Source organism: Sapajus apella, unplaced genomic scaffold, assembly GCF_009761245.1.
Source record: "Sapajus apella isolate SASKATOON/1434 unplaced genomic scaffold, GSC_monkey_1.0 scaffold159, whole genome shotgun sequence".
Taxonomy (NCBI): domain Eukaryota; kingdom Metazoa; phylum Chordata; class Mammalia; order Primates; family Cebidae; genus Sapajus; species Sapajus apella.
In genome coordinates, this window is record NW_022437099.1 from 775,658 (window position 1) to 791,481 (window position 15,824).

A 15,824-nucleotide genomic window follows, 5' to 3' on the forward strand; every position below is an offset into this window, starting at 1 on the left:
CAAAAAAAAAAAAAAAAAAAAAAACCCAAAACAAACAAACAAACAAAAATTCAGTAGACTAAGTTTGACTCAAATGACCCTCAAAAAGTAGCAGGCCTTCTTACACAATATCTAAAAAGTTTTAATTGTATGTGTGACATGTATACAATGCCATAAGGGAAGGATGTGCAGCCACACGGCAGTTTCTTTTATATGGTGAGACTGTGGATGCCTTCTTTGTACCTCTCTGTATTTTCCCAACTTTCAACAGTGAACATGTATTACTTTCACTGTTGAACAGGAAGACAAAAGTACTGCAAGATTTTTTTTTTTTTTTTTTTTTTTTTTAAGAGATGAGGTTTTGCTCTGTTGTTCAGGCTGAAGTGTGGTGGTGTGATCACAGCTCGCTGCAGCCTCGACTTCCTGGGCTCATGCCATCCTCCCACCTCAGTCTCCCGAGTAGCTGGAACTAAGGGTGCACACCACTATGCCTGACTAATTTTCATTTTTTGTAGAAATGGGGTCTCTATGTTGCCCAGGCTGGCGTCCAACTCCTGAGCTCAAGCAATCATCCCACCGTGGCCTCCCAGACTGCTGGGATTATAGGTGTGAGCCACCACACCAAACTTGTAAGATTTTTTAAAAGTAATTACTTGTTTACTTAGTCATCCCACTAACATAAATTGTGAGCAACACTGGAGTCAACTTATTGCCAACTCAGAATAGCACTAATCACAATCTTTTTCTTTTGAGGTGTCAGCAGAAGGCCGCTCTAAGATACCGCAAGCTGATTAAAATACCAAGGGGTACCTAATTTAGCCTTTTTGCACCAAATGTTCCATTTTCTTCATGTAAGGTATCATTATCTAGTTACATACATTAAAGGGGGGGTGGTTCCAAATGCTTTTAAAAGTAGTTTTTATCCTAAACAATTCAGCATGTATATTTTCACTTTTATTTTTCTGAAATAAATGCCTTACAAAAAGTGTACATTATAATCCAATTCCATTAATACAGATCAGTACTCAATTTATTCCATACTATGGAACAATCATAACTGACCACATAAGAATTTTTTTAAAAACACTGTAAGGAAGTAAGGTATTTTTTCCTTCAAGTTCTTATGATTTAAATAAGAACACAACTATGCATGAAAAATGAAACAAAAATCCACCATACATGCTCCTCAAAAAGCACCCAAAGCTTCTTTATCAGTTTTATTGACAATGCCGTTTAAGTTCCAATCTCTCTCACACCTAGCTGCCACAACACACAACTTCTAACAGCAGCAAAAGTCAATGAACCAAGCATGTCCATACAAAACTCTGCATGTACATGTGTACAGCCGCTTTATTAATAATGGCCAAAAATGAAAAAGGCAAATCCATGAACACAGTACATTAGCGGTTGCCAGGAGCATGTAGTCAAGGAAGACTACCGATGGAACAGGGTCTCTTTTTGTGGTGATGACATTGTTCTAAAATTGGACGGTGGTAATGGTACAAATCTGTGGCTAAACTAAAAGTCACTGAATTGTATACTTAAAGGGGGAATTTTATGATACATAAACTATATCTCAATAAAGCTGTTTTTAGGCCTGGCTCAAGCCTGTAATCCCAGCACTTTGGGACGCTGGGACAGGTAGATCACTTGAGGCCAGCCTGGGCAACACGGTCAAACCCCACCTCTACAAAAAAATACAAAAATTAGCCAGGCGTGTGCATGCATGTCATCCCAGCTAGGAGTGGCTGAGGCACAAGTATAGCTTGAACCAGTAAGGCAAAGGCTGCAGTGAGCCAAGACTGTGCCACTGTACTCCATCCTGGGCAAGAGGGTGAGACTCTGTCACAAAAAATAATAAATAATAAAGCTGTTTTTAAAAACATAATAGGCCGGGCGCGGTGGCTCACGCCTGTAATCCCAGCACTTTGGGAGGCCGAGGCGGGTGGATCACAAGGTCAAGAGATCGAGACCATCCTGGTCAACATGGTGAAACCCCGTCTCTACTAAAGCTACAAAAAATTAGCTGGGCATGGTGGTGCGTGCCTGTAATCCCAGCTACTCAGGAGGCTGAGGCAGGAGAATTGCCTGAACCCAGGAGGCAGAGGTTGCGGTGAGCCGAGATTGCGCCATTGCACTCCAGCCTGGGTAACAGGAGCGAAACTCCGTCTCAAAAAAAAAAAAAAAAAAAAACAAAACATAATAATCTGAATACTCATCAACTGGTGAATGGATAAACACACACCGTGATACATCCACACAATGGGATCCTACTGCTGTAGATGGAGCTGTGTCCCTTTAAAATTCCCTGTGAAAGTCCTAACTCCAAATCTGACTGTATCTGGACACAGAGTCTTCATGAGGAGATGAAAGTTCAGTGAGGTCATAAGGCTGCGGCCGTTATCTGGCAGGACTGTGGCCTTGTAAGAGGGGGAAGAAAGAAGTCTCCCTCCCTCCCTGTTCGCCATTGTGACGACACAGCAGAAGGCAGCTGTCTGCAAGGCAGGAAGGAAGCCCTCACCAGAAACAAGAACCTTGATCTCAGACTTCCAGCCTCCAGAACTGTGAGACAATTGCTGCTGTGTAAACAAACCAGCCTATGGGATTTTGTTAAGGCTGCCAAGCAAAGACAACTACATAGCAATAAAAAGTAATGAATCATCAGTAAAACAAGGCCATATCTCAACACTACTGCTAAGTGAAATAAGCCAGACTGAAAAGGTTGCAGAGACTAGACAATGGACATTTCCATTTATATGACATTCTGGAAAGCACAGAACTATGGGGATCAAATACATCGGTGTGTACCTGGGGATGGAGATGGTGGGAAGAAACTGACACCAAATGTATACAATGGAATTTTGCAGGGTAATGGAAATGTTCTATATTTTGATGTGTTAGTAAAGATTAACAACTGTAAGCATTTGTCAATTCCTAGAACTGGACACCCACAAAAGGTGAATCTTATTATATGTAAATTATCTCAGTAAACCTGACATAAAAGTCAATGACCTTACCTGGTAAATCCTGATGATGTAAGCTAAAAATGACAATGTTTTAATCTGAGCAGCAATGAAGTCAGCATACAGCTCCTTGTTGTAAAGCTTATGTTGCCTGAATGAAAAGAGAATACAAATATTAGCTCTCAATTTTGGGTGATGTTAGTATTAATTAAAAGCCTGTAACAATGACAAAGCTCAAAAGATTGATTCATTTCCACAGAGACCCAAACGACACAGCAGCAATAGCAAAGGTGTCTATACTTTTCATGCAATTCCAAATAACAGAAAGTTTTAAGGGAACATATCAAACAGCTCTCCAACCCATTTCATAGCTGTTACAACGTGAACCCCACAAAGCCAGGGCCAGGCCAGTCCGCTTAGTCAGCAGAAAGAATTCATGTACACCTGCAGAGTGCAAGACCCAGACTAGGGCTGTGGCGATGGCCAAAGAGGTTTCCTCCTCAGATCCTGCCCTCAAATGACTCAGCCAGACAGGCTGCAAGTCAGGCGAGTGTGTGAAGATGGTCTCAGGAGGAACATTCTTAGGTTTAAGAAAGGCTTCAAAGGATGGACACAGCCTAACTGGAGATTAAGGCTGATGGGGAACCAAGGGGATAAAGAACATTCTAGCACTCATGCTGAACAACCAGCAAGAAGAAAGGCTTGAAGGTGAGAAAGGCTTGCATATGCCATAGCTGTTAGTGAGCACAGTAATGCATGGCGATATTTCTAGTTTACAACACACCAAAATACAGGATATAATCTCATCTTTCCAAATTGAGAACCAAAATAGCTACAACTATCATCACTGAAAACACAGGTTCAGAAAGTCAACAGTGCATACAATTTTACCATAATTTTATCACTCATAATTTTCCTGTCTTAAGAATGAGAACAGCAAGTGTATTTTTACTTGGAATTCAGGTACTGTGGCAGCTGGCTACAGTGACTCCTTACCTGGCTTGTGCAGACACCTGAATGGCAATGGTGTTCATGATCAAGGGCACAAACTCAGCAACAACATTGTGGATGTTCAGTTTGTAGAGCTAAAGGCAAACATAACAGATTTTTACCATCTACATTCTGCTATGGCAACAAAATCTGGCATACCAAAGAATCATCACATTATTGAGCGTGTATTATACACCTTTTTTTGCCCCAGATGTCAATTTTCTCCTAAAGCAGCCCAAAACCCAAGAGACTAATAGGCAATACACATACCTGATACATTAAAACAACAATAATGGGCAATTCTGCCAACACTTTCAGAGAAAGTGATCCCCTTGGAATGATGGAATGCTAGAAGACAGAAACGGGTAGAACCCAGGTTACCACTGTGGCATTTAAAATGGCCCACTGAAAGAGAAGGGAAAACAGTGACACCTTTTTGTAAATATTTGTCACAAAAGATCCAAACTATGTTGAAAACAAAGTATGTAGAACTATCATTTAATATAAAAGTTTTCATATTTTCTTTTCTGAGATGGAGTCTCGCTCTGTTGCCAGGCTGGAGTGCAATGGTGGGATCTTGGCTCACTGCAATCTCCATCTCCTAGGTTCAAGCGATTCTTCCACCTCAGCCTCCTGACTAGCTGGCATTACAGGCATATGCCACCACAACCCAGTTAAGTTTTGCGTTTTTTTAGTAGGGATGGGGTTTCACCATGTTGGTCAGGCTGGTCTCAAACTCCTGACCTCAGGTATCTACCCATCTTGGCCTCCCGAAGTGCTGGGATTACAGGTGTGAGCCACCGCACCTGGCCTAAAGGTTTTCATATTTTCCTACATAATCATTTGTAAACACTACAGGAAAATATGTCAAAACTTGGAGATTTAAATCACCGGAGACATTTTTAAAACAAAGGGCTATGATTTTATTTATTTAAAAGAACCGCACAAAGTACAATTTACCCAGCAGTTTTATTCACAGATATTTCTAAACAGACAATGCTTATGATATAGAAAAGTTCAACAGTCCTAATATATAAGGACTCATGAAACAACGAAAATGTTAGGCTCCAAATAAAAATGGGCAATGGATATGGACAGACAAGGAAAAAAGAAAATATAAAGGAATGATACTCAGAAAACGAATTTCTAACTTAAGAACAACAAAAGGAAAGCTTTATTCAAAGTTTCTTGTTCATTCTAGAACTGAAACACTCTGCACAACCATTTTGGCAAAACAAACATGGTAATATTCTTTATCACAAAAATTGTCATAGTAAATGCTCAAAACATGTTACCTATGTGGCAGACACCACAAATATAATATGATATGTTACCTGCGGACCATGCCAGCATTACCTTCACAAAGTCCGTGAGACGGGTTTTTCAGACAACGAGAGGAAAAATAAGGTCAGAACGCAGGCTCATTAACTTTCCTAGAGTCAGAAAACCTCAGTAGGTGGGGCCGGGACATTGTACTGGAGCGCTCTGTCCCAGAGCCCACACTCTCAGTCACTCAGCTATATGCTTTTATCTCTAGTTTAAGGGACTTTATTAATGTCAAAAGACTCAAAGCTAAGGGACAGTACAGAGACCCCACGCCTGGTCTGCTGTTCTTCCCAGCAGGGTAGATGATCCTGGGTTTCGACAACAACCTTATCTTTCTATCCTGGCATCAATGACACCCAACAGGTCACGTTCACCCCTCCCATGCTGCAGAGAAAGACCAGTGATGCTTTGCCAGGCACACACATTTGTTTATTTGTCTTAAATGCCTCCACATATTTAAGGGGAAAAAAAAGAAAAAACTTAAATGGTTTAACAGGCCAGTATCTTAACTATAGGAGCCACGGGTAGAAACAACTCAGTAGCAAAACAGCAGAAACGCTTACTGTTCGAGTCTCGCTGTCCTCACGCTCCGGGTTGGCTTTCACAGCAATTGTTGTTATCATACCAACCATTTCTGGGGGAGGCACTGTGTTCTCGGGGATCACTTGAGGGTTCTCAAAGTAGCGGTTCTACATAAAAATAGAAATATTTTTTCCTAAAGTCAAACCCAATAATCATTTAAAAAAAAAGGCAAAAAAAAAAAAAAAAAAAACCTGACTCTTAGGTGGAAAAAACCAGAATGTTCTACATGTTTATACTGCACCACCTCCACAGTATTTGGACTCGGCCATTCATTTTCCAATGCCCTTTAAAGCCTAAACCAACACACACTAGATGTTTACTCTTCACACAGGACCAGAAGATGACATGACAGGGACCATGTTCCACACCTTCAACAAGAGAAAGCCAAAGTTTGCCTAAAAGTATTTTCTACTCTTTTTTCCCTGGCTAATAAATGATGAAATACAAACAATATTACATTCCTACCACAGTTAGGTAGGAAAGAAGGCACTGCATCGTCTTGGGAAGAAACTACAGGCTGGCAGTCCCCACTGATTAACTTTTCATTCTCTAAATAAAAATCAGGAGGGAACAGAAGCAAAGCACAGGAAATTTTTTTCTTAAGACAGGGTCTCGCTTTGTGGCCCAGGCTGGAGTGCAGTGGCACAATCTTGGCTCACTGTAACTTCTGATCCACCCCCCGCCGGGTTCAAGTGATTCTCCAGCTTCAGCCTCCCAAGTAGCTGGGATTACTGGCACACACCAACACACTGGCTAACTTTTGTATTTTTAGTAGAGATGTGGTTTCACCATGTTGGCCAGGCTGGTCTCGAACTCCCAGCATCAGGTGATCCACCCGCCTGGGCCTCCCAAAGTGCTGGGATTGCAGAGGTGAGCCACTGCACCTGGCCAAAACACAGGACATTTTTAAAAGCCAGGACCTCACTGTCATCCTTCGCTCTCAGCAGACTTTAGGTTTCATGTTCAACAAAGCAGCTGCCCGTGGAAAGCAGCACTCAGGCTCTGACAGGAGGGCAAGTGGGAGGACTTGACAACTCAAAGTCACTGATTTCAAGTTTTATACATTCTCCCCAGACTAAAATCCTTTAAATGCCAAGAAGAGCCCATTTTATCCTACATCAACTTAAAAACTTTTTAAAGACTAAAAAGAAATCTTTCGGCTGGGTGCAGTGGCTCATGCCTATAATCCCAGCACTCTGGGAGGCTGGAGTGGGTGGATCAGCTGAGGTTGGGAGTTCGAGACCAGCTTGACCAACAGGGTGAAACCCGTCTCTACTAAAAATACAAAATTAGCTGGGTGTGGTGACACACTCTTGTAATCCCAGCTACTTGGGAGGCTGAGGCAGGAGGACTGCTTGAATTCACGAGGTGGGGGCTGTAGTGAGCTGAGATGGTGCCACTATACTCCAGGCTGGGCAGACAAAGACTCCATCCCTCCACTCCCCAAAAAAAAAAAAAAAAGAATTATGATTGCCAGAAGAGTCTGGAAGAAGCTATTCCAAGCTGGCAAGAGTGTTTACTTCTAATAAGCAAGGAGATGAGGAGATTTTCTTCTTCTACTCCACAAATCTGTACATTGTGACACTGCTTGTAAAGAGTTCTTAACAAGATAAAAAAAAATGTTAGTAACATTAAAAAACACTGAAAATATACATCACCTCCCAAAAAGTCTTTAATCCTATAAAATCAACTACCTTTAAAATTCACAAAGTAAAAAACAAAAGCAAAACCTCCATGTCAATGGTTGCTTACAAGTAAATGAATCATGAAAATGTTATTTTTTCCAAAATTTCTATAATAAAAATATATTGCCTTTATGTACCAAAAAAAAAAATAATAATAAGTTAAATAGAGAAACTAAAAAAGCTAATTTTTTGAATGGCTGACTTACCCAACTAGCTTTTTTAACTACCACTAAACATTCCCCATTTTAAAACAGTACCCCTCTCCACACACTATTTCTTCAACCCAACTGTTCTAAAGTCTCTTTGGAATAAGGAATAAACAAATGTAACTAATAAATTAAAAACATAGTAAAAACATACCACTACTTTTGGAAGCTCCTTATAAATCTGTTTCACAAAATCCAGAAAATGATGAATCTGAAAAAAAGCAGACATTTTCATTATAGAAAGATATTCATAAACAGAAAATCCTTATTATAAATAAGAAAAGTTAAAATTGTCTTACTAAATAAGAACGGTAAGGAAAATGATGGGCTCAAGATACAAACAGGCAATGGATGTGAACCAAAAAAAAAAGTTAAGTAAATATAAAGGACTAATGAATAGAAAACAAGTTTCTGATTCAGGAAGAGCAAAGAGTTGAAAATTAAAATAAATGCCAGTTGCTGCCTTTCAAAAAATAGTAACACACAATGCTTAACAGGATGGAATAAAAGACTCTCACATACTGTGGGACCATAAACTACTGAAACCTTTCTAGAAATCAGTTTAACACAGGAGCATTAAAACTTCAATGCCTTTGCCTCGGTAATTCTCCTACAAAGCTAGTCCATGAAATTACTGGAACTGTAAACAAAGGTATTCCATAATAGCCATTAAGTTAAGAAATCTGAAATACCTTTTATACCAGAAATAAGGACATCCATAAGAATACTATGTACCCATTAAAAAATAATTGTGGCTGGGTACAGTGGCTGACGCCTATAATCCCAACACTTTGGGAGGCCGAGACTGAAGGATCGCTTCAGGCCAGGAGTTTGAGACCAGCCTGGGAAACAAAGTGACACCCTGTCTCTACAAAAAAAAAATTTTAATTAATTTTATAGAGAATTTGTTATGACTGTGAAAATGCTTACACTTAACATGAAATGATCAAGCTATAAAATGTTATATACAGTATTACCACAGTTAGGTAAAAAATATACAAACAAAAACATTACGGTGAGAAAAAGGAAAGAAAAGGCTGGGTGCAGTGGTTCATGCCTGTAATCTCCGCACTTTGTGAGGGTGAGGCGGGCAAATCACATGAGGTCAGGAGATATAGATCAGCCTGGCAACATGGCGAAACCCTATCTCTACTAAAAATACCAAGAAAAAAAAAATTAGCCAGGCATGGTAATGGGCGTCTGTAGTCCCAGCTAACTGGGGAGGCTGAGGCAGGAGAATCACTTGAATCCACAAACAGAGGTTAGAGTGAGTGGAGACTGCCACTGCACTCCAGCTTGGGTGACAGAGGAACACTCATCTCAAAAGAAAAAAATCAAAAGGAAAGAAAACCATCAAGACACAAAATCCTGTCTTTGAGATGGTAGGAACCCTATTTCATCTTTGTGCTTTTAATTTCTATTTCAAATAATTTATAATTTTAATAAATAATAAATTTCTATCTTAAATCATCTGTAACAGGCATTTACTTAGGTTACCATCAGAGAAGATATAATTATGGTAAATGTATACTTGCTGTTTACCGTATAGGTAGATGCCAATCACTGTGCTAAGAACTTTAAATTTTATATCTTATTCTTCAATTAATATTTTAAGGATGAACTATGATTTTCCTCATTTCACAGAAAAATTTCCAAAAGGTTACAAACTTAACCAATGTCACATAGCTACAATTGCAGAGTTGAGATTCAAACCCGGCTCTGACTTCAGGGCCCACATCTTAATCCTTGTACAACATAAAATGACTTGCATATAATATGTGTAAATACCAAACAACCCAAATAACCTGTTGGTTTGGTCATTTAATACACCTCAACTACTGAACCAATTTAGCAAAGTATTGATATATACTTTTTTTTTGTTTTTGAGACAGAGTCTTGCTATGTCTTGCAGGCTGGAGTGCAGTGGTGTGATCCTGGCTCAGTGCAACCTCCGCCTCGTGGGTTCAAGCGATTCTGCCGCCTCAGCCTCCCAAGTAGCTGGGACTACAGGCGCACACCACCACGCCCAGCTAATTTTTGTATTTTTAATAGAGATGGGGTTTCACCATGTTGGGCAGGCTGGTCTCGATCTCTTGACCTCATGATCCACCTGCCTCAGCCTCCCAAAGTGCTGGGATTACAGGCATGAGTCACCACGCCCGGCCAATAAATCAATTTTTTAAATCACTGTTGAACTCATAAAGAATTGCCAATACATCCAAACTTAGGCTGTATTTCTATACTTAAAAACAATTATGTGTTCAGTCAACTTTAAGAGAGCAAATAATTTCACAGCAGAAGGAACATGCTGACATACTTTATAAATGCTATCAGGATTTTAAATAACTTACTTCTTGTGTGATCGGTGGCCTAAACTGTTTGTGTAGCTCAATAATTATTCTTAGACAAATAAGAACATTTTCTTCATTTTCCGTCTAAAAAAAAAAAAGATTTAAAGAAAGTTACACTTCTAAGGACTCACTTTAAAGATTAAAGGCTAATTTTCTAAGCATTTTCTGCACACACACTCTCCATCAACCAACTTCTATTGGATTTGCTGAAAATTCATCAGCCCAGAGAACACAGTTGTCCCAGGCAGAAAGCTTCTGTGCACCTCCAGGGAATCCCACCAGCCAGCTCTGCAGGAATAACCTGAACAGGGGCTGCGCTGGCCTTCGTGGCAAATGGCACCAGGGGTTAAGAACTTCATGGCCCAAATGACACTTTCTATTGTTAGAAAATATTGTGAAAAGGCCAGGAAAGAATTACTGGGCAAGCACCAGGTACTGATGTTAGAAAATATTGTGAAAAGGCCAGGAAAGAATTACTGGGCAAGCACCAGGTACTGATGCTTACAAATGTTCTGTGAGGATGGGGTTCCACCTACACTTGACCTGTGAGGGTGCAAAATCTCAGAGGAGTTAAGCAATGTGGCAGACACGACACAACTACAAAGTGTTCCAGCCAGGACTGAATCCAAGTTCATCTTTCCAAGGGGCCCAGAAAACACGACTAAAATCTAACTGCATCAAGGCTAAGAGGGTTGGGCATGGTGGCTCATGCCTATAATCCCAGCACTTTGGGAGGCTGAGGCGGGTGGATCACCACAGGTCAGGAATTACAGACCAGCCTGGCCAACATGGAGAAACCCCATCTCTACTAAAAATACAAAAACTAGCTGGGTGTGGTGGTGCACACCTGTGATCCCAGCTACTCAGGAGGCTGAGGCAGGAGAATCACTTCAACCTGGGAGCTGGAGGCTGTAGTGAGCCGAGATCGCACCACTGCACTCCAGCCTGAGCGACTGAGTGAGACTTCATCTCAAAAAAGCAAAACAAAACAAAACAGACTGAGAGAAGCAAAAACACAATTTTGAAGGTACCAGTTGGATTCATCTCAAGAATCTGAGATAGTCTCTATGAACATCTACTAGGTGTGACATGCTTCACTTGAGATACACACAGAAAGAACAACAAAAGTCAACCATGCACTTGGGAGTCTGTGGGCCGGCACCCAACTCGCTGTCTACAGATTTTTCAAAGGTAACTACTACATCTAGCCAATTCCTCAGTAACTCGAAACAATGATTTTCAATTAAGTAATCTTTCTCAGTTGGAAATGGGGGAAAAAGGACATTAAGAAAAATTTTTACTCATGTGACTCAGAATTTGGGCGAAAGATAAAACAGTTGTATAATTCTGAATTTTACCATAAGAAAAATCAGTGAAAGTTTTGCATATGGCTATACGACAAGAGTTAATTCTCAAAGGTTACCTCTAAAAAGCGAAACATAACAGACAAAACATTTTTTGTGTGAGGACGAAGATGTTCGTTGGTTGGTATTCTATGAATTATTTCAAGTACTAGCTTCCGCAGTTGCTGCCAAGAAAAAATAAATAAATGTAAGGATAAAAATACTTCCAAGGGTTCCAAATTAACTATTGTACATTCTGCAAGTGTCACACAGCTATTTACACCCAGCACTAGGAACAAATCACCACACTACAAAATAGACCCAATTTTTGAAACAGTCCTGAACTCCTGAAATGTAACCAAAAATAAGTACTGCAGGTGATCATTTTCAATATTTCTACGACTGTGTATCAAATCAACTAAGCCAAATTTCTCCTCTTCCACGGCTTATCAGTAACTCCAACAGGACAATGGTGTATGAACATGGAGTCCATTTAAGATAAAAGAGAAAAACACTGTAAGATAAAAAAAACACTGTAAGATAAAAGAGAAAAACATTCTAAGGGGAGAATCTCCCCTTACGATCTCGGGTTAGCTCCCATAATGCTATTGCCAACTACCTTGGGCCCAAGGACTACTTATATCATAAGCTGTACTAAGTTTCTGTGATTCTGCCTATGGAGCTGAAAACTAAAAAAGGTCAAATTTGGAAGGTCTTGCACTGGTGTGACATAAAAATGATTTACTAGTAAGCAGATATTATGGGAATTCTTTTTAAAGTTATTAAGAGCTACATGCTGAAATACTTAACAGAAAAAGTGGTATAACGGGACTATTTCTAAATGATCAAGGCAGGTAGGTGTGAACAGTATGTTGGGGGAATGTGGATAAAATAAAATTAACTATGAGCTATAATAATTGACATTAGGCTAGGCATGGTGGCTCACACCTGCAACACCAGAATTTTGGGAGGCTGAGGAAGGAGGATCTATTAAGCTCAGGAGTTCAAGACCAGGCTGGGCAACAAAGCAAGACCCCCATTCTCTACAAAAAATTTTTTAAAAATTAGCCAGGCATTGTGGTACATACCAGTAGTCCCAGCTACTGGGGAAACTGAGGTTGGGTGATCACCTGAGCCCAGAATGTCATGGCTGCAGTGAGCTGTGATGGCACCACTGCACTCCAGCCTGGGTGACAGAGTGAGACCTTGTCTTTAAAAAAAAAAAAAAAAAAAAGGAATTGATATTAATAAGATAATAAGATTGGAGTTGGGCAATAGGTATGGGAGGGGTCATTCCTTATCGGGAGCACGTCTGCCAGGAGCTCTCGACCTGCAAGAGGGTTCCAACTTGGATAGGGGGGTGCGCGGAAGACAAGGAATGATAGATAGATGGGGTCTGGAGGGTTGAAAAGCATATTCTTAGGCCGGGCGCGGTGGCTCAAGCCTGTAATCCCAGCACTTTGGGAGGCCGAGGCGGGTGGATCACGAGGTCATGAGATCGAGACCATCCTGGTCAACATGGTGAAACCCCGTCTCTACTAAAAAATACAAAAAATTAGCTGAGCATGGTGGCGCGTGCCTGTAGTCCCAGCTGCTCAGGAGGCTGAGGCAGGAGAATTGCCTGAACCCAGGAGGCGGAGGTTGCGGTGAGCCGAGATCGCGCCATTGCACTCCAGCCTGGGTAACAAGAGCGAAACTCCGTCTCAAAAAAAAAAAAAAAAAAGAAAAGCATATGCTTTACCAACAACTTTATTCGTGTTCAGGGTCAGTATATATATCTTTTTTAAGTATGTGTCTACGTGAGACAAAGGGGTACAGAAAGTTTTAAAGTAGAAAAATCAACATCATAGGGTAAGAACAATGGAAAGGTCAGATACACAATTAACCGGAACAGGCAGTCACACTATCTCATCTAGGGGCAAGTCATTTAATTAACCAGAACAGGTGGTCACACTATCTCATCTAAGGGTAAGTCATTTATCTTCTAGAGAAAATCAGCGTTGTAAAACATGACTTAGTAGAAAACTCAATTATCACATACGTAAAACAGGTCTTAGTAGAAAGCTCAATTATCGTACACAATGCATCTCATGACTGCATGGCCATCTGGTGAGTGCCCACAAGTTTAACTTTAACCTAAGTCTTTCTCTGTTCCTGCTTTCCGATAGCTCGACTGCCTCAACTGGAGACACTGTGTCTGGGCTCGAGCCCTCCGTATTGTGAGGCCCATTTTCGGGGTGCCTCACACGGCAGCATTCCCCACAATTCCTTCTTTTGTATACATTTGCACTGGGTTATAATAAACAGTGTTCACACATACATCATCAGTTGGCAAATGTGAACAATTTAAACTGTAAGAGATGGCCTAGACAAAATCAAACCAAGACATGTAACTGAGGAGGCAGCAGTCCCGAACAAAGTTATCCTTATGTGACAAAACCTCTCATTTTTAAGTGGAACTGTAAGTTTTCTGAGTTAATTCGTAACTGCTCACGAGCCCACAGCATCCTCGTCTTCTCATTGGTATTTTTTGACATTACCTGCGCTGGTTTCTCCTGAAGAAACTGAACTTCTCCATCTTGAAGAAATGTAAGGAATCGAGGGATGATATGTTCCAGGAATGTAGAATACTGAGGAGATGACGTGACATTCTAATTGTGCCAAAATAAAGGAAAACACCATTCAGTTACGTGTACGAATATTCATTTCAAACTCACACATTATAGTAACTGCAAAGGAATATAAAACATTTTAGCCAAAAGCAAATTTTTTGTTCTTGTATTTTTAGTAATAACAATTTTAAATTGATTGTATTTCTGCAGTCCAATTCAAGAGAACGAAATGCTAACTTTTACTATTAAAATTAGAAATACCAATGCTTTGGAAAATGTTGAACCTGGAACCCGTTCCAGCTTGGCTCTGACATGATCTAAGTATGAAACCTCTACGAAGTTATTTAGCTTCTAAGTCTCAGTTGTTTGATCTAGAAAATGAAGAGCCTAAGCAAACTATTAATTAGATGTAAATTATGTGCTAATTCGACGTATATTAATTACATTATAATCTAGGCTAATCTATTGTTGATCCTAGCAGTGATTTTAAACGAAAAACAGGGGCTGGGCACGGTGGCTCATGCCTATAATCCCAGCACTTTGGGAGGCCGAGGCGGGTGGATCACAAGGTCAAGAGATCGAGACCATCCTGGTCAACATGGTGAAACCCTGTCTCTACTAAAAATACAAAAATTAGCTGGGCATGGTGGCGCACGCCTTTAGTCCCAGCTACTCGGGAGGCTGAGGCAGGAGAAGTGCTTGAACCCAGGAGGCGGAGGTTGCGGTTAGCTCAGATTGCGCCATTGCACTCCAGCCTGGGTAACAAGAGTGAAACTCTGTCTCAAATAAAAAAAAAAAAAGAAAAAAAGAAAAAAACAGGAAGGGCTGGGCACTGTAGCTCAGGCCTGTAATTCCACCGCTTTGGGAGGCCAAGGCAGGAGGATTGCTTGAGCCCACTAGTTCAAGAACAGCCTGGGCAACATAGCAAGACCCCATCTCTATAAGAAATTTTAAAAACAAAAGCTGGGCATGGTGGCATATGCCTGTGCTGTGGTCTTAGCTACTCAGAAGGCTGAGGTAAAAGGATCACTTGAGGTAACCTGTTAACTGCAAGCATACTAAAAAGGAGAATAAAGTCTCAGAACCTCAAAAAGGTCAGATATTTAATCCAGATAGCCGCATGTCCACACTCAGAGCCCTGACCCACATGCTTGTTCCTGCAGGTTCACAGACTGCCCATGATTTCAGCCTCTCCAACAAACCTGCCAGAACTATGTTGCCTTAGATCAGTTCTTCCAATAAAAGCAGAATGCAGGCTTATCCTCTTCTGCCTCTCACCTCTTTATATATATATATTTGTAAATAGCTTGTCTTAGCAGCTTGGGCAGAAGAGAAAGTTCTTCAGCTAGATTTCTAAATATCTCAAGATATTTTTTCTAGCTCAGCTCAAGGCAACAAGTCCTTAAAAATGTCTATTAAAAAAAAAAACTAAAATACTATCCATTACTACAGATAGTAGGGTATTTGGTTCAATCCCACTAGTATGTCTTTAATGTTTATTAATTCAAAAGACCTTATGGAGGCTCAGAAACATTTTCTCTACTGTTCTTTTTTTTTTTGGGACGGAGTTTCGCTCTTGTTACCCAGGCTGGAGTGCAATGGCGCGATCTCGGCTCACCGCAACCTCCGCCTCCTGGGTTCAGGCAATTCTCCTGCCTCAGCCTCCTGAGTAGCTGGGATTACAGGCACGCGCCACCATGCCCAGCTAATTTTTTGCATTTTTAGTAGAGACGGGGTTTCACCGTGCTGACCAGGATGGTCTCGATCTCTTGACCTTGTGATCCACC

At 40.7% G+C, this 15,824-nt stretch overlaps 1 protein-coding gene across 20 annotated transcripts in view; it reads right to left on the reverse strand.

Annotated features, from left to right (window-relative positions):
• The window catches only part of TRRAP (transformation/transcription domain associated protein), a 135,680-nt gene that overhangs the window by 108,918 nt on the left and 10,938 nt on the right, over nt 1–15,824 (reverse strand). For all 20 annotated transcript variants that reach the window (XR_004265030.1, XM_032266562.1, XM_032266576.1 and 17 more), the window contains 8 exons: nt 13,966–14,076; nt 11,506–11,610; nt 10,083–10,166; nt 7,886–7,942; nt 5,822–5,947; nt 4,203–4,280; nt 3,939–4,027; nt 2,997–3,093 (listed from right to left, as the gene is read on the reverse strand). Coding sequence is in view for 19 of the 20 variants with exons in the window: in XM_032266562.1 (XP_032122453.1) it covers nt 2,997–3,093; nt 3,939–4,027; nt 4,203–4,280; nt 5,822–5,947; nt 7,886–7,942; nt 10,083–10,166; nt 11,506–11,610; nt 13,966–14,076 (747 nt within the window). In the remaining variant the exon portion in view is untranslated. The remainder of the gene's footprint in view (nt 1–2,996; nt 3,094–3,938; nt 4,028–4,202; nt 4,281–5,821; nt 5,948–7,885; nt 7,943–10,082; nt 10,167–11,505; nt 11,611–13,965; nt 14,077–15,824) is intronic.